An 18521-nucleotide genomic window follows, 5' to 3' on the forward strand; every position below is an offset into this window, starting at 1 on the left:
TATGACCAGTTCTTGGCTATCTGTGGTGAAGCCGCCTCTTTCTCAAAAGCACCGAGGTCTCTGATGGTAAACCCCAAGACCTGTTACTGGTTGAGACCCAGAAGGAGCATTCCAGAGGCCACTAGCTGGTTTCTGCCCTGACCCACCTGCCCTGGGGTCAACCGAGAAATGTCCTGATTCAGCTCTTTTTCCTCAATCCAAAGCATCAGCCACGCTTCCACGAGGTCTAGTGTTTGTGAGCACCAGTGCTTTGGAGGAGACCTGGCGCACTTGCCCAGACTTCGGGAGAGAATTTTACCTCCCTGAGCCCCAATCCTCACAACTCTAAAATGCGGACGATAACACCAATGTTACAAAAGGTTGTGAGGCTTAAATGCCGTTGGATGTTTGAAAGCCCTTTGCATGGGACCTAGCTCATGGCTGGTATAAAAACACTGCTTTCTTTCCTACCCTGTACCTAGCTCTGAATGGCATGATATCTGGGTGCCTCTGGATTTGTGTACCCTAACCATGTGAAGTTCAGACCTTTCTCTTTTCTCCAAAAAAAAAACTTGTGTTGGAAGTTTTTCCAATACTTTAATTTGTATTGTTACCTTGCAAAACAAACCACTTCTCACTCTTTGGTTAGAACATTCACCAACTTGAGGGTCAAGTTCATACTTTTCTAGTTCCCAAAGAACCCAGCACAAAGTAGCTAATTTCCCCTTCGCCAGTGCGCATCCTCTTGCCCCTGGCAGCACAAGCCTTTTGGAGGCTTTTCTGGTGAGGTGCATGGGGACATGGTTAAAAGTGGCCATGTGAGGAATACTTCTGACTGGGCACCTGTGACCAGTGTCATCCTTGGCTTTTGCTCATGTCCCAGGAGAGGGTCCATAGTGGTCCATCCCTCTGGGGCCCCTGAAGTCCAGGAGACTGCCCTACTAGGGTCCTTCCTTATTTTTAACAGTCTCTGCAAGAGGTTCGTGAGTGCCAGCCCACTGCCTTGGGGCAGGAGTTGGGGTGAGGGAAGCAGAACTCCAGGGCAGTGCAGGTCTTTCGCCAAGACAGGACAGCTGTCGATGGCCAAAACACAGCCCCCAACTCTGGCCCCAGGGAGCAGCCTGGCGGTGAAGGGGTTAACCAGGTATCTAGATGGTAAGGGACTGGATTGTGTTTAGCTGCTTGTCAAACTTTATTTAGTAGGGGCTGGAAGGAGAGAGGCTGGGTGGGTGAGGAGGAGCCCCAGCCTGCCAGGAGTTAAAACCCGGAGGTTGGGTTTTTTGGAGGGGGCAGCCTCCATTGCCTCTGAGTCATTTCCTTCGGTGGAGGCGGGGACCTCCCCCTACTGCCTTGGCTCTGTGGCGCACACACTCTCTGGGTGCAGGGATCAGCAGGGGAAGAAAGGGCCCTAGGCGCGGGGCTCCTCTGGGCGGCAGTCTCCGGGGAGGAGGGACGCAGAGGGGAGGAGAAAGCGAGCCTCACACCATGCGCTTCCCCGCCTGGCTCCAGTAACAGTGCCGGCCGGCTGAGCGCTCCGCACGCTCCCTCTCTCTGCCGCTGGCTCCAGCTGAGCCCCCGGTGCCGGTGCTGCTCCTGTCTCTTCCGGAGCTGTCGAGCTGTCGGGGCGGCCGGCATGACCGACGTCCTTCCTCAGCCCGACTGCAGCCTGAAGGCGGTGTGCGAGCCCCTGGAGCGCTGCTGCCTGGATCAGCTGGAGGAGCCTGGGAGCAAGCGGCCCCCCAACACCGGCGCCCGGCTCTGGGGTCGCGTGCGCAGCAAGCTGCTCCGCCAAAAGGTGCTAGCGGGGGACTGGAGGGGCAAAAAGGGGAAAGACTAGAGGGACTGAGAGGGCTGGGGGCTGGGGGACCTCTCTGCCCGCCTCTTCCGTGGAGCTGCTTTCTGGCTCCTGCCTGTGGAGTCCTGGGACAGAGCTGGGGTCTGCTTGTAGTTCTGTTCTACATGGCCTTAATTTGATGATTAATGCTGGTTGCTACCCTGGCTGCTTTCGCTGCATCTTTCCCTGTCTCAGGAAAAGGGGAGTTGCCTCCTCTGGGAGAGGACTGCCTGGCTCCTTTCTGAGTCTATAAGGGCAGGAATATGAGCAGACTAGACAAGGGTCTCCTGGGTCTCAGTGGCCCCACAGTACCCAGCCCAGACCTGGCCCCCCTATATCCAGTGGACATTCCTGGCTGCCTCTTTGCCGAGGGGCACTGGCAGAGGCACCTCATGTGAGGTTTCTTTGTATGGTCGTGGCATCATTCCCCACCTGGGAAGAAGGGGAGAGTTGCGGGGAGGCAGAGGTGCTGTTGAGTCTGGGGGCTGCACGCTGCCTCTTCAGGGACCACCCAGCTGACTGCTGGCCCAGTGTGCGCTAGGCACCAGGCAACTCAATCAGGGTGCCAGGGGTTTCCTGACCCAGAAGGCAGCTCAGACCAAGCTGTGCCAGGGCAGACTGCCTGTCCTGCTTACAGCCCCAGACCTGAGTGGGGATTAAAATCTGAGATAGAAGCTGACTGTCCTGCAGCTGGGCAGGCTGCCTAGGGACTGGCTTTGAGCCCTGGCATTGGGCGTCCGCGGAAGAGCCAGACTCAGTGCCTAGCACACAGTAAGTGCTTGATAACTACAGATCAAATTAACTGCCTGAGCAAGGTGTCACAGGCTGCCTGTCCTGGCCGGCCAGGGCTGTGCCCGTCCTTCAAGGTAGCGATAAGAGAGGCTTTGGCTAGTCTGTGTGGCTAATGGGGATTTGCAAGCTCTCCTGTAGCTCGGAGTGGGGCCTTTTGTGCAAGTCCTCACTGCCAGCCAGCATAGAGGCTCCTGGCACCTGCCAAGAGGAAGCAATCCTGGTCTAGTTTCATTCCCTGCCAGTGGGGCATACTTGACCTCCCAGAGGTGACATCACTCCTGGAAAGTGCTGGACAGGGGAGCAACTTGAGCTGTCCTGCATTGGCCACTGTCACCTTCATCCTCTCCAGGGCCCAGGCTAGCTGAACCCTGCTGGCCTCAGCTGCTACCAGAGCCCCTCTGTGCTGAGGCAGCTGTCTGTGCCCGGCAGCATGGAGCCATTCTCCCCTGCACTTCCTCCCCCAATCCCTGCTGAGGCCAGCAGACACCAACTCAAAGCTCATCATCCATTCTCAAAGTTCAAGGTTGGCAAGAAACTGACCCAGCAGGTTCCTGGCCCAGTGTCAGCCAAACCGAACCCTTCTGCTTTATCTGCCCATTTGGGAAGGTATCTAGCAGGAAGGGGGCAACTTTTAAACCCTAAAATCCCAGACTTTCCATCTTTTCCCTGTGTATTCGTGACTGGCAAAACCAAGAAGCTACTTCAGGGATTCTTCGGCCAGCTTTGCCTCTGGAGGAATCTCAAGGCTCCCTGTCTCATGGTACTTCTCTGGGAGTGGCGGGCCAGCCAGGCGCTGGGCTGCTGAGCTGATTGGCATCAGTGCAACTGCAGGGTGCCTCTGGTGCTGGGATGCTCTGTGTGGCGGGTGATTCAGTCTCCTAGTCCCTGCTGGGTGACAAAGTATGTTGGTGTTACGGACACAAGAGTCTGCACCATGGGTGACAGAGGAACATTCATTCACCTCTCTGTGCCCAGGCGGGCTTTTGGAGCCAGGCCCATTGCACACTTTTCTTCTTTCCCCAGCTGCATTGACCTATTTTTTTCAGGCCCACTGCCAGGAACGGGGGCTTAGATCAGGCAGCAGCTTAGGTGGGGCGGGGGAAGGGTGCCAGCTACTGCCCAACCTGGCAGGGAGGGGTTGCCTCATTAATTTTGCCCTAAGGATTTAATGCTGTGGATGCCTGAGACACCTGTGGCCCTTCTGTTTCCACTTAACTAAAGATTCATTAAAGGCTGGAGGAGGTGGGGGTGTCCCATATGGGGATGCTGTGCTGGGGCTAAAGAATTGGTTCAGATGGAATGGTCCCAGTATTAACCTGTAGGGCTTTTGGCCCCAGGAGTCTGCAGTTGCTGGAAGAGGCAGAGGGGCAGGGACCACTCACGAGCTCTCCTTTGGGTCCCAGGGGTCTAGGATTAGGGTTGTTCTTGTCCCCAAAGAGAGTTCTGGGGCTGAAGCCTCATTCTGGTCTTTGATTTGGCAGTTGGTGTGTTGTGCAAGCATTTAGCAGAGGAGACACGTGGCATTTGGGTTTGTGGGTTCTGCCAGTGTTCTCGGCATCTTTAACTTTGCATTTCTACTTTACTTTTTCTCCTTTTTTTTTTTAATTTGCTCCAAATCATACTCAAGGAGACCAGGCTCAGTGCCTGTCCTTCTTCCCATCTTGCCTGCTTCTAGATCCTTAGGTTGCACTTTGGAGAGAGAGGGGCTGAAAGAGAAATCCCAAATCCCACTCCCTGAAGTATCCAAAGGTTTTAATGGGGTCACTTATGGGAGTCATAGAGGGCCCAGGAAGGCCCCAGTATGGTTGGGACAGAAGCCTTTGTCTGGGGCATGGGGGGTGGGAACGGGGAATCTCGGCCCCATTGTCACCCTGCAGCCAAGGCGAAGATGTCCGAACCCAGACTAGGCCAGATCCCAGCTGGAGGTGGGGAGTCAGGCAGAGCCAGTAGGGTCTGGGGAAGTTGGGAGGGTTGAAGATGGTTCCTGATGACCTTGTCTCTGCCTCAAGAGGTCGCCACGTAGGTCTAAGAATCCCCTGCCTCCAAGGAGCTTCTCTCCAAAAGCCAGAGGCCAACAAGGTGAGCTGAAGGCTTTGCTGCTGAGCTCAAGTGAGTCTACCTGCTCTGTGATGGGGTTTATTCCCCTCCGCTTCTAGGGAGGGTCAGAGGTGTTACCCAAGGAAGGACAGAATGGGGAGGCCCCTGTGGGCCACTTGTCTGGGAAACCTTAAGTCTCGGGAGGGTCACTTTCTTTACTCTCTTAATTGTGACAAGACAGCTCCTAGCCCCTCCCAGTCTGTCGTTTAAGTTGACAGTTCTTCCTAATAGGTAGCACCAGGTGTGCAAACATATATATATCCTCAAGGCTCACTCAGCCATTCATTGGTACTGGGGTATAAGATATAGATATGTCTTGGGCTCATTTACTTTATTTTATGATCTGGCTCTGGGCATCTTGAAACCTTATGAAACAGACATTCGTCCTGCCCTGGCTGCCCACTGCTCGGCCCTGCCCCTTTTCCCCTGCCCCACCCCCCTCCACTTTATTTGCTAAAGGGAAGGGACCTGCATCTGGGTCTTCACCAAGCACACGCCCACCCACACCCCTATAGCTATCTCTCAGCTGTGGGAAAGGGACAGCATCCCCTCCCCCTAGGCCTAGAGACCCCTGCAGCCTGCCTTTTTCTTCTTTGTGACTAGGCCAGTTTGAGGGTTGGAAGGGGAGTGGAGTGACATCCCTGCTTTCCTGAAGCCACTGTGCTTCTCACGGCCACTTGCTCCCTAGAGTGAGAAGATCTAAGTCCCAGGTTCACATGGGCGGCCTCCTGACCCCAGTGCTCCCACTCCTCCACTAAGCTGGCTCCTGAGAGGCCTGTGTGATCCACAGAGCAGGAGTCCTTGACTCTGAGAATCTGATGAAGGTTATAGAGCCCCCTACCCAAGCACAGAGCCACCCAGCCACAAATTGCATGATGTTTCAGAGAGGATCACACACCCCAAGGTGAGAACCACTACTCTAAATGAACTTGGCAAGGTGCTGTTTCTTGGCACCTTGAGGAGGTTAGAAAGGACTCTGGCCTTCCCCAGTGTCTCTGTGATTTACAGGTGGCTTGGCCAGTCAGCCATGCTGGGCTTGGTGCCACAGCTTTTGGATGGCCTCAGACCAGAGGGAGCTAAGCCTGCCAACTAAAGTGGTTCCTAAAAGGCCAAAGCTGCCTGAGCCCAGTGTTGTAGGAGTATCCAGAGGTCCCAGGAGGGGAGGCATTTTGGAAAGAGCCCAGAAACTTATGCAGGTGCTGGTTTAGGGGAGTTGTCAAGCACTAGTCAGCCCTCTGAAAAGGCCCAGCCCTCTGCTGAGTGGCCTTGCCAGCTGCCCACAGTGTCAGGAGCTGCTCAGCAGGTGCTATTTGGACTTCCTTTTCCCTGTCAGTCATGCTGGGGACAGGAAGAGGGCCTGTGTGACAGCAGCTCCCTAGTATCTAGAGTAATATACATCTCCCCACACCTGGACCATGCCTGCCCAACCCCTAGAAGAAAGCCAGAGCCAGTCCTGGATCTGGATCCCAGTGAGCTTTTTGACTAAAGCCTCACTGTCTTTGGTCCTCCAGGATGGGCCCTAGGGAGGCAGGAAGCAGCCATGGGAGCTGCTCTGATTCTTCTGCAGAAAGGCTAGGAGGGCCCCTTAACCCCACAGTGATTTCCCCATTTCTGCTTTGGCTGAGAGAGAATGGAACTTACTTCTGAGCCTGTAGCTGGAACAATGTCTATCCTGGACAGTGACCCCAGCCAGGTGGGTGCCTCCAATGGGCACAGCCGAGTATCAGCAGCCACAGCTCCCCTCCCCATCAGATGCCTGAATGCCTCCTCTGTGCTCTGACCTCCTTGGAGAACTCCCACCCCTCAGGCTTGTGTGGCAGAAAATGCCAGAAAAGGAAGGGTACTGCGCTGGTGGGAGTCAAGAGGCCTATCTCATTCTTCTACTGTCTTAACTTGCTGTATGACTTTGGGCAAATCTCTTCACCTCTCTGGTTCTCTAGCTTCAATATAATAAAGGAGCTAAACAGGATGATCTCCTAGATCCAGTTCATGTGATGATTTTGGCCATGTCTCAAGATTCCTATTCCTAAGCCTTAAACTCTCAGCATGCTGGGAAATTTGGGGTGGGAGAGGTCACAGGGCTGCCCCCGGGCCAAGGCCAGCCATTCATTGAGCACGAGAGAAGAGAGGCAGGCAGGAATGTGGGGCTTCTCAACCCCTATGGTGAAGGAGCCCTGGTGGAAAGGCATTATTTTCTCTACCCCCCTACATCCCGATTTATACATTTGATCCCTCCCTGAATATTGATTGGGCACCTTCCATGTGCTGAGCACTCTGGAGGTGGCCCAGGTAGAGAGGCCTTGCTCTCATGGAGCTTTCTATCTAGAGGAGAAATCAGGCAATAAATAAGATTACTTCAGGCTGGACAAGTGCTGAATTAAACTGGATAATGGATTAGAGCAAGGGTCCCCAACCCCCAGGACTGTGGACCAGTACCAGTCCATGGCTCAATAGGAGCCTGGCTGCACAGCAGGAGGTGAGTGGTGGGTGAGCAAGCGAAGCTTCATCTGTATTTGCAACCGTTCCTCAGCACTAACATTACCACCTCAGCTCCACCTCAGCTCATCAGGCATTAGATTCTTATAGGAGCACTGGTCCCTGGTGCCAAAAAGGTTGGGGACCACTAGATCAGAGAGTAATGTGGAGGAAGAGGCCTTGCTTGGAGAGATAATTTTGAAGTAGGATTTCAATAACAAGAAGGATTCTTGAAAGATCTGGGACAGTACATTCCAGGCAGAGGCACTGGCAAGGCACAAACCCAGTAGCTGGGGTAACCATGGCGTGTTCTGAGACAGAGCCCACATGGAGAGTGTAGCTTACCTTGGAGATAGTGGGCAGTGGCCAGATTGTGTAGGGCCTCACAGGCCATGACAAAATGTTCAGATTTTAATCTAAGTGCAGCAGGAAGCCCCTGGGGAGTTTAAGCCCAGTTTTAGTGATGCCAACACACTTTGAGCACATGCTGAGTACCAGGCATCGTTCTTAGCCCTTGATGTGAGTTAGGTGCTAATAACACCTTGTAGGTTATCACCTAACTCACATCAAGGCCTGCCTTCTGCTTGTTTTACATATGAGGAAACTGAGGCTCAGAGAGTGACACAGATGAGGTCACATGAGTGGCTTAGTGCAGGACCCAGTGCTCAAACCAGGTCTTAGCTATCATGCCATCCTGCCAAGCAGAGGCCCAGGGCCCACTTGGGGCCTGTGGCTGTTTCTCAGTTGTTTAGTCGTCTGGGTGGTCATGGAGCCTGTGTGCCCTGGATGGGGTGCTCCTGGAGGCAGGAGGTCCCGCCCAGTAGCCTTGTTATGTGTGGTTCCCAGTCAGCTTGCTATGCATAGAAGTGGGCAGTTACTTGTGATGATGTCTCATGAACGTGAGACTTGTGGCACGTGGGGCCCAGGGAGGAGTCCGCTGGGAGGCCCCTCAGCGGGCACAGGCAGTGGAATTGCTGGTACCTCTCATTCTCACTATCAGGCTCTGTGCCCAGACAGTCTTCTTGGCTAGGGAAGGGAAGATGAAGTCAGCTTCAGAAGAGGACTTTCATAATTTTTACCAAACCTCTCCAGATTCAGAGGGAAACCGCTGAGCCCATGGTGTTCCAAATGGCACTTGGCCTCTCCGTGACAACTGGCATGAAACAGTCAGGATTTTAGGTAGCCTCTTGCCTCGTACTTTAACCCCCTTCTCTTTGGGGACAAGGCTGCTGGGAGCTGCCTCTGTGTTGCTTTGACCCTGACCAGTTCCTTTTCCCGAGTGACCCTGCCCTTGTTACCCTGGTGCCCCCAACATGGCCCTGAGCTGGGGTGAGGCAACTTTCTGGCTGTTAGTTCGAGGCCTGATTCTGGAGTGAAGTCTCCAGGCTGTGTGGGGCAGAGAGGGCAGTGGTGGGTGGGCCAGCTCTGAGAAGACAGGGTCAGCCACCAGGCTCTGAGAGAGATGTGCCCAGCCTTGGGGGCCTTTTTGAAGCAGCCTGGGTTTGGGTTCTGTCTGCAGATGTGCTTAGCCCAAGGGCTAAAAGTGTGGCAGGCACAGGGCAGGCTGAGCCGCTGGAATGCAGATCACTGGGGAAGGCAGGTCACAGTGGGTGCTATGAGGCTAACCTGGCTTCAATAAAAGCCTCATTCAGAGCTGCTAAACCCTTTCCATATGTGAGCCTCTGGGAACTTCAAAGTTCTGGGGAGGGGCTTGGGGGTAGGCAAGCTGAGACGAAGTGGCCTCATCCTGGTGCCTTGCACAAGCCTGTCGTGTGGCTGGCCTGGAAGTAGGTACCTGACCCTGCATGGTGAGGGCTGGAGGGGCAGAGCTTGCTTGCCCTTGTGGTGGGGGGCCCGGCTCCTGGGTGAGTTTACTGAGCCTGACTCTGGTCTCCCCCGACCTAGCTGCTGAGCTGGAATCTAGGATATAGACCCTGGCGTCCCCCTCCAGCTCTGCCCTGCTTCTCTGAGTTTCTCTCAGAGTGGCCACGTTGACAGAATCCTCTAGTACCCTCCCTAAGAGAGAGGAGAGGCAAGCTCTTGGCAGTTCCTTGTTCCCTTCATTGCCAGCCCCACCATGCCTCTCACGCCTGTGGTCTGTCCCAATGACAGGCTGGCTTTGTGTCCCAAAGGGACCCAGCCCAGAGCATGGGGATGCACTTGGGAGAGTGCAGGAGAAAGCCAGTCCTGGACCGCCACCATGGCCACTGGCCTGGGAGCCACAGGAAATGTACTCCCCCTCTGGCCCCTATCAGACAAGACACCTGGCTCAGGGCCTGGTCACAGCCCAGCACTCAGCCTTTGGCAGGCATCCCTAGAAACATGGCCAGACAGCTCTACCTTCCACTCAGTACCCTGTTCACTCTTAGGATGACAACTTCAGTATACTGGATTTACTGCCCTTGTTGTTAAGAAGCACTTAGTTTTTTTAACCCTAAAAACAACTCTGGGCTTCAAGGAAAGTCCACACCACCACTTGGGACAGGCCCAGGATGCCAGGCCCCGGGCTCAGAGAGCCAAGGGGAGAGCAGTGCAGGAGTGAAAGAAAGGGCAGAGCTCAGCCCCAAGAGGGACAGAAGGTCAGACAGGGGCTGTGCTGGGGACGCGAGCTCCTCGGGGCCTCTGGGGCCCATGCTGTGGAAGTGACAGAGTGAGGCTCCAAGGGAAGGGGTTCAGCATTCAGAAGCTGTAGGGGGAGAAGTGGAGGCCTGGGAGCCCTCGGAGCCCCTGGTGAATACTGTCTTTATAGGAACCAGTCACCTAGTGATCCCATGCGTTATATCCCAGAGTAGCACACAGATGGCTTCTCTGTGCCAGTGCCTCCCCCTCCACTGGGCCCATGGTGCTGATTCTGACTGGTGATCCCCATAGACAGGGCCCCACTGGCCCCTCATTGTAGATTTAAGTAGCTCATGTAAGGGTGTGGGGAAGGGGTGGCAGCAGAAATCACTGGATAACTTACAGGCGAGCCGGGTGGTTGGGGTCATGTGGTAGAGTGGGAAGACTGACCCATCGTCAGAAGGACCCAGGTTTGAACATGGGCTCTGTCACCTTTAGGGGGAGCGTGATGGGGACCCCAGGCTCACTGGTACTGCCAAAATCCCAAGCACTGAGAGGTGGCCATGAACAGCAGCCATCAAGCCAGAGAGAAGGAGAAGCGCTTGGGTCACCTGCTTCAGGCTGGTGAGAAGTGGGAGGAGGGGTTTAGACCTCTCCTCCTGCCTCTTCCCAGTTTGTTCCCAAAAATAAAGGCAGTACTATCCGGCGGATGCTCAGGTGTGCACAGAGTATCCTCCCCTGCCCTTAGATCCTCAAATCTTTTCAACTCCCTGCAACACTGCTGGGATGTTTTCTGTCCTGAACTTGAGGCCACCGAGGCCCAACCAGGTGAGATGGCCTCTGCAACTACCTGCCGGACTCTCCCTGAGAATCCACAGTCTCTTTAGGTGGGGATATGGGATTCCCAGAGGGGCCAGGATTCTGTTGCAGGGGACCTGGTGGTTCTCTCGTGATCATCAGTCCCAAAGCTCAGCCGATTCTCCCTGGGAGAAAGAGGTCTGAATATGCAGACGTAAGCTAACCCACTCGTTCATCAGTTTCTCCAGCATGCTGTCTACTGCCTGGGCCTCACCTTGACGGAGCCTTACTGTGTGTGTATTACCTATAGAGTAAAGGAGGGGCCCTCTGGGGGTCTTCCCCAGCCTGGCCCTTTGCAGCCCCATTTAACCTCCCTCAGGTGATCTGACATCTTCCAGGTGCTTGGTCTGCAGGGCCAGTGGATGGCGTCCCTATGCTGGAACTGGAGGAGGGGCGGTCAGGTGTTCCCATGCACTGCCATCCCAGGGGCTGGCTCCTCTGCCCCCAGCACTAATCTAATCAGGAAATAGCGGAGTCTACATTTCCCAGGGGTTATAAATAGCCACAGCAATCCAGGCAGCATCATTTCTCTGGAAAATGTGCCATGTCCCTTTCCACCCTCCCTTCTCTGTATTTAAATGACATCCTGAAATAGACTTGGTTTCTGGAGGCTGCTGGCCTCCTGCAAGACAGTTTCATTGTTGGAGTGCTAAGGAGCTAGGCAGGCCTCTCTGAGTGGATACCAGGGTGCACCTGTAGAGGGGATCAGGCATATGACAGTGGTGGAAACTCGCAGTAAAACTCGAAAGGACCACCTTATCCAGACCTGGCCTCTGACAGGCTAGTGTGTATGAAACAACAGGAAATGGTACTGGCAGGCTGAAGAGGGACAGGGTCTTATGGGCAGAAGGGAACTGAAGATTGCTGAGGCCTGGGGTTTTCCAGGGAGGCTTTCTGGAAGAAGAAGGGCCAGCACTGGGCCTTCGCATCAGGAGTTGCTTGTCCCGTCTCAGATGCTTCCAGGGAAATGTGGGGCTGCTACTTAGCTAGAACAGAGCAGCGTGGAGGGAAGGAACAGAAGGATTGTACTGGTGGTGGTCCGCCAGCACCCGCGTCTTCCCGTGGTGCCAGACCATGTGCCGGGAGCCCTGATGTCTCCTTTCTAAATAAATAATGGTAATAGCAGCTTCCATTGTTGCCAAGACTCCAGGCCAGGTTTTTTACATGTTATCTTGCAGGTTTGGCCGAGCAGGTGAGTCAGGGAGACTTGATTTTTGTTTTCCAGCGCTCACTTTCTAGATGTGTGGCACTGGGCAAGTTCTTTGTTCTCTTTAAGCCTCAGCGTCCTCATCTGTGAAATAGGAATAGCTATAAAAGCTTAAACCTCACAGGCTTGTTATGATGATTAAATGAGATGCTGTATATAAAGGGTGTGTAATAGTGGCAGACTTAGAGGAGATGTAAATGACAATATGTCATTTACAGCGACCCTCTGAAGAAAGGAAACTGAGGTTCAGGGAGGTTAAGTGATGTGCCCCAGTTCACACAGTTGAATGGAACATTTGGACCCAGGTTGATTTCATTCTCAATCCCCACACTTTCCTCACTCAGGCTGTGTCCAGATGCCACTCCAGGACCCAGGGAGGGACCACTGGCTCAGTCCATGGCAGATGCCGGGAGGGTCCAGGTCAGAGGAGGCTGGGGCAGGGGAACGGCATTAGGTGAATCTGGCCAGGTGCCAGGACCATGGAATTGGCCTGAGATTCATGCTGATGCCTGGAGAGACGTGCGTTAAAAGGGGTAGTCACGGGAGGGAAATTGGGGGGCTGGTCGAAAACGGTGAAGGGATGGAGAAGTACAAAGAGGTAGTTATGAAATAGTAGACAGAGCAAGCAACTCCTGATGCTAAGGCCCAGTGCTAGCCCTTCTTCCAGAAAGCCTCCCTGGATAACCCCAGTGGGATGTGAAGTACAGCACAGGGAATATAGTAATAACTATGTGTGGTGCCATGTAGGTACTAGACTAATCAGAGGGATCGCTTTGTAAATTACATAAATGTCTAATTACTATATTGTATACTTGAAACTAATATAAAATTATATCGACTATCTACTGTACCTGAAAAACAAAAAGTACTTATGAGAACACTATGGAAAAGAAAAAGTGAGGGTGTTTACTCCAGAATGTGTGTCCCAAGGGTAGCATCTGCCTTTGTTGACATAGAGCAGTTGAGATCTCCCTACTACAGGTGGCCACTGCTGGAGGACGGGGCTGGGGGCAGACCCAGGGCCTGTGTCCAAGACCCAGCATTCTCGATGGAATTAAGGCCTGGCGAGGGATTGGGACAAAAAGAAGTTTAGAGGAGAGGAAAGCTGCAGGAAAGTAAGACCAAAGTTGGTGCTTCCTTTGGGGACCCAAGCCTTCTGGAATAGAGAGCACAGCAGCAGCCAGGCTTGGGAGTCCCACAGCTTAGGGAAGGTGTTTGAGATACTGGGTGAGGGGTGCTCCATCCTCTCTCCACTGCTCTCCTTCTGTTCTCGATTCTGTTCCTTCTCTGGGCAGAGAACTGACTGCTGATGACTGGGCCTAGGCCAGAGCTGGCTCAGATGTAGATCCCAGACCCCATCAGACACTTGGGTGCCACTCGTCCCCAGCTGGTACTTGTGTGATAGAAGGTGTGAGAAGGAATTACCTTAAGCTGTAAGGAAGCCCCAGGGCTCAGCCTACCCTGAGCTGACCCAGATCCAGTTTTCCTCTGTGACGAGGGGCCTGTTCGGAGCATGCAGATCCTGAACTGCCATAGGTTCTATTGCCAACAAAGGACCTTCCTGTGAAGGGCCTTTCCCCGTCACCTGTCTGCAAAGGAGCAGGAGACTCAACTGGGGAACTTGGCCCAGGGCTCTGAGACCTGGGTGGCCAACAAAGGAGCCGATGAAAATATTGGTGTAGGTGTTGAGAGACTAAAAGACACAGAATGGCAGGGTCACAAATCCTTTCACAAGTCAGGTGATTTCCCGTTGTTTTCCACACAACTGATGGAAATTGTCAGCTGAGAAATCATTTAAAATAAATTTTTGATAATATGCATATATGCAATTTAAGGCCAATAATGAGGAAAGAAGTTAAAAATTATGTAACATTGCTATAATAAAACTATTTTCAGCCCCACCTACTTATTTATGTGAACAAGATGTTTCATTTGTTACTGCCATTTGCGACGACGTGGATGGATTTTGAGATAATCATGCTAAGCGAAATAAGCCAGACAGAAAAAGTTGAAAACCACGTGATATCACTTATATGTGGGATATAAATCTAAGAGCAACAAACAAACATGACGTAGACTCATGGACATGGACAGTAGACTAGTATTTACCAGAGGGGAGGGAGGGAGGGGGGAGGTAGATGGAGTAAAAAGGATCAAATATATGATGACAGAAGGAAATCTAACTATGGGCAGTGAACACACAACGCAATATATATATGACTTACTGTTGAATTTTGTATTTGAAACTTATTGGATTTCATTAATGTCACTATCAATAAATAAGTAAAAGATGTTTCATTCTTTACATCTTTAAAAACAAAACTCAAAAAATACAAACAATTGATGCTGAATCCTGTTTCACCCTAGTAAAAAATAACATTCATATACATACATGAACTAAGACAAAAAAATGCTCTACCCATCTCATTACGAGATGTAATTCCACCTAAATGGTACTTTCGTGCAGAATATTTATTAAAATTTATAATATGTTGGGTAATTTTCTTTATTGTATACTGCTAATCATTGTAATAACCAATCCAGAGTATGTTTTGAATATTTGGGGCCTTGTGGTCTCAGGAAATTTTTCATTTCCATTTGTACAGATATTTTTGTTGAAGCAAAGAGCAGGGTGATGAATAAAAGACTTTAAAATAGAAAAGTACAAAGTAGGACAACATTCTTTGGGAGAAATAGAATAGAAACATAAATTCAAGAAGAAAAAGAAGCTATGCAGTGTTTCTACAAGGGAAAGAAGAGCTTGTTCATGTCTTTTTTAAGTGAAGGATGGTGGGTATCAAATCACTGTCGTATTTGGATTCCACTGAACACATTTAAAAGAATGAGGTAACCGTTTTATTTTAAGATGTAAATATTTACATTATTTTGGAAATTCTATTCCTTGCAACTATTTAAACTTGCTTTGAAAATGTTCAGATGTTGACTTTAAAATGTGCCAGGGAGTGGATAGTTTTTCAAAATTATTTTGTGGGTGCATAAGAAAAAACACTCCGAAGGCCACTGGGTTAGAGAAATAGAGTCCTGTCCAGTCCCCTGTGAAGGAGGCTCAGAGGCCTGTCCTCCCCTCCTCCCTGGGGCTCCTGCCCGATCTGGGGGCCTCCCCTGCAGAGTGTTTGTTTCCCTGGTGGCCAGCCCCGTCCCCGAAGTTATCTATCACCCAGTCTTCACATCAGTCCAGTGAGGCAGTTTCTGTTACTGGCTGCAATGAACAGATCAAACAAATGAGGCTTAGCAAGGTTAAAACTTCCCAAGGTCACACAGCTGGAAGCAGTAGAGCCGGGATTCAGACCCAGCAGCGTGACTCCTGAGACTGGGCTCTTAACTTCTACATTGCACTACCTCCCATTCAGCTTCTCCACGACACTGGCCCCCTCCCCTCCTATCGACTCCAATTCGAGTAGTTAAGCAAGTTGCTTATTGTTTGTGAGCCCTGGTTTCTGCATCTGTGAAATGGGTGATAATCCCATCTCACGGGGTGGTGGTCAGAAGAATGAGATGTGATGGGCAAAAGTGCCTAACAGTGTTCTCTACCTCCTTCACTAAGTGGGGGGCCGTCCTTCACTAGGGACCGGGGGCTGGAGCCTTCCTGAAGAGTTGGTTTCAAGATAAACATCAGGCCCCCCTCTGCCTTCCTGACCATTTAGCCAGCTTCTGAGCAGTTGCTGACCAGCAGAGACAGCTCTGGCGTGGTCTCTGAGCTGTCATCTCTCTCTTTCTCACTCACGTTCTCTTTCTTCCTCTCTCTCCACAGTTGGATCCACAAACTGTAGAAACTAAGAACTGGCACACAGATGTGATTGAAATGAACGGGGTGAGCCAGAAAGATGGGAAACGTCTGCGCAGTGGGTGGTCGACCAGCCTCTGGCTGGTGTCCCGAGGGTGCTGTCCTGCCTCTGTCCCATTAGCCCAGTCCTTCTCCTCTGCCTACACCCTTCTCACTCATACCCTGCAGGTGTTTCAGGGAACCCTGGGTGTTTACAGTCCTGGGGAGAGGGACGCTGGATTTTGGGGGGCACTCCTCAGGCACTCACATCATGCCTCACCCCCAAGCAGATCAAAGTGGAATTCTCCATGAAATTCACCAGCCGAGACATGAGCCTGAAGAGGACTCCATCCAAAAAGCAGACTGGCGTCTTCGGTGTGAAGATCAGTGTGGTGACTAAGTAGGTGCTGCCTCCATTGTCTGTGTGCTGGTGTTAGCACCGGGGTCCCTCCCAGCCCCTACCTTCCAGCCCTCCCTGCCCACGTCTGGCCCCCAGTCACTCACCCTCCAGGTCAATAGTCATGACGGCCAGTTTGGAGGCCAAAGGTGCCCAGCAGAGGTGTGCTCTGTCTCACACACTGCTTTAGGAATAAGAACCAACTTAAACATTGGGAGATTGCATGTGAAAATCCCAGGTCGTCTGCTTCCCTTGATAAGTGGGAAAATTGGACAGCTGTAGGCCCACATCTTGACTTGGCAGTGGCAGGCAGGCTGGACTCCAAGGAGTGGTTGCCCCTTGGGAAAGGGCAGGCATCCTCAGCTTATCACTGTCTTGTTTACCGGACCTGACCCACCTTCCTCGTGTAGGTTCCATAGCACTGGAATCTGAGACCTCTGTTCAAAGGACCATTCTTTCCTCAGTCTTGAGCTTATCTCCCAAAACTTCCTCCCGCCTGAGTCCCTTGCTGTCCCTCAGTGGACAGACAGGTCTTGGGTAGGCTGTGTAGGGTGGGGGTAGCATGGCCTCTTTCTCAGCCCTTTCTGTGCCCCCTGCCTCCTGATCCTAGAGGCTAGAGTCGTTCAAGGCCAAGGTATTCGGGGAGGGGACTACGTAGCTATCATTAGGAAGCCTCTCTGCACCCTCCTTCACATCCCCTCTCCACCAGGCGGGAGCGCTCCAAGGTGCCCTACATCGTCCGGCAGTGTGTGGAGGAGGTGGAGAAGAGGGGCATCGAGGAGGTCGGCATCTACCGGATATCAGGGGTGGCCACAGACATCCAGGCGCTGAAGGCCGTCTTTGATGCCAGTGAGTCTGGGAGGTCCGGCCCAGGTGGCAGTGGGGACACTACTCCGCAGGCTCATAGGACTGGCAGGAGGAGAACCCAGTAGGACTGGAAAGGCCTTCTCCAAGGAGAGGCCTCAACTAGCCGATGGCAGAGGAGCCTTGGTCTGTGAACTACAGTCCAGTGGCATGAGGTGGACCATTTCTGAATCCCCGTGGCAAGAGCTCTTCCTGAGTTTTCTCATGTAATTCCCCTTCTCCAGTCTCTTATCCATGGATACAGATAAGGAAACCAAGGCTCAGAGAAGCCAAGTCACTTGCCCAGGGTTACCCAGCTCGTAGATTTTGAGCCTGACTTAAACTAAGATCTTTCTGACTCCAGAGTCCAACTTCCTGGTCTTCTTGCTAGCTCCTGGGTACCTGGGGTGCGGCCAGGAAATGAAAGGCTCAGGCTCTGCTCTGCCATCTCCAAGGCCCCATGTGCCCTCTGGGAGGAGCATTGCTGCCTCTAGCTTTGACTACAAACTCCTCGGTGGTGTACCTGCCCTTCTGGCTCTTCTTTCCCCCATCTCACCAGTTCAGGCTGCAGCAGCAGCATAGCCAGTAGTCAGGAAACCAGACTGGCGGGCAGTGCTGATTCCATGGGAGCTGAGAGGGGGCCTGTGGATGTCCTTGGGCGGCTGCCAAGCAGGCATGTTCGGGAAGCCTGGGGTGGAGGGCTGGGGACATGATGGCCCATGGCTCCTCTGCACCATCTGGAAGCTGAGGCTTTGTTGGAACATGATTTTAGGTGTAAAAAATGTGCAGTACCTTCCAGAGAAGGGCAGTGGGAAGATTCCAGTTGGAAGGAGGGTGTGTGACACGTGGTACAAATGTGGCCCCAGAACTCTGGGTGACGACCTATGCTCTCCTCCTCCTCCCCCCATGGGGCTGAGTCATGGACCACCTGTGGGCACTACCTACATCCTTCCTTTCTGGGGGGGACCAGACCAGAGACACAGTGGATAGGGGCACCCCGGTAGGTGGACGATACATGGGGGATGGAACAGAGCCACCCAACCCACTGAGGGCTGCATGGGACAGAGGTGGCTCAGGCTGATGTGACCCCTGACCTCGCACCTCTTCTACAGATAACAAGGACATCCTGCTGATGCTGAGTGACATGGACATCAATGCCATCGCCGGCACCCTCAAGCTCTATTTCCGGGAGCTGCCCGAGCCCCTCCTCACAGACCGACTTTACCCTGCCTTCATGGAGGGCATTGGTGAGGCTCCTCGGACCTGAGAGCTGGGCTGACCCAGGCCTCCCGACCAGCAGATTAAAGAGCAACATAAGAGTCTGGCTTCCCTGGCTCGTTGATCTGCCCAATGCACTGGGGTGCATGGCTGAGTGGCCAGGAGGGTGAGGTGTGGCCTGCTGCGACCTGAGCCAGAGGCTGGACCTTCTCTCACCTACCTCTGTCTCCTCTTGTCCTATGGGCTGCCCTCTGTGCTTCCTCCTTGGACGCTGACTTCCTTGCTTAGAAACATGGGTGACCAGGGACATCTGCCATGAGGTGGGTGGGCAGGGGCCAGCACCCCAGAGCCAAGGAGAAGCCTGGTTAGAGCTGGTGTACAGTTGAAATGGCTGGCGCTGAGCCTTCCAGAAGGAATACTCTTTCATCTCTCACTTGTGCCATGGTGGAGAGGAAGCTAAGGCCCCTGGCCAGCAGGT

The 18521-nt window shown here is 52.8% G+C and overlaps 1 protein-coding gene across 5 annotated transcripts in view; it reads left to right on the top strand.

Moving 5' to 3' along the window:
- ABR (ABR, RhoGEF and GTPase activating protein) overlaps positions 1–18521 on the top strand; it is a 94563-nt gene that overhangs the window by 69597 nt on the left and 6445 nt on the right. For 2 of the 5 annotated variants that reach the window (XM_006925046.3, XM_006925047.2), the window contains exons 16-19: positions 15574–15633; positions 15876–15985; positions 16692–16831; positions 17938–18072. In XM_006925046.3, the coding sequence (XP_006925108.1) occupies positions 15574–15633; positions 15876–15985; positions 16692–16831; positions 17938–18072 (445 nt within the window). Of the gene's footprint in view, positions 1–15573; positions 15634–15872; positions 15986–16691; positions 16832–17937; positions 18354–18521 lie in introns of those variants that run through there. The other 3 variants (XM_025041842.1, XM_025041840.1, XM_025041841.1) reach the window with 3 other exon arrangements.

Source organism: Pteropus alecto, unplaced genomic scaffold (assembly GCF_000325575.1).
Source record: "Pteropus alecto unplaced genomic scaffold, ASM32557v1 scaffold98, whole genome shotgun sequence".
Classification (NCBI taxonomy): domain Eukaryota; kingdom Metazoa; phylum Chordata; class Mammalia; order Chiroptera; family Pteropodidae; genus Pteropus; species Pteropus alecto.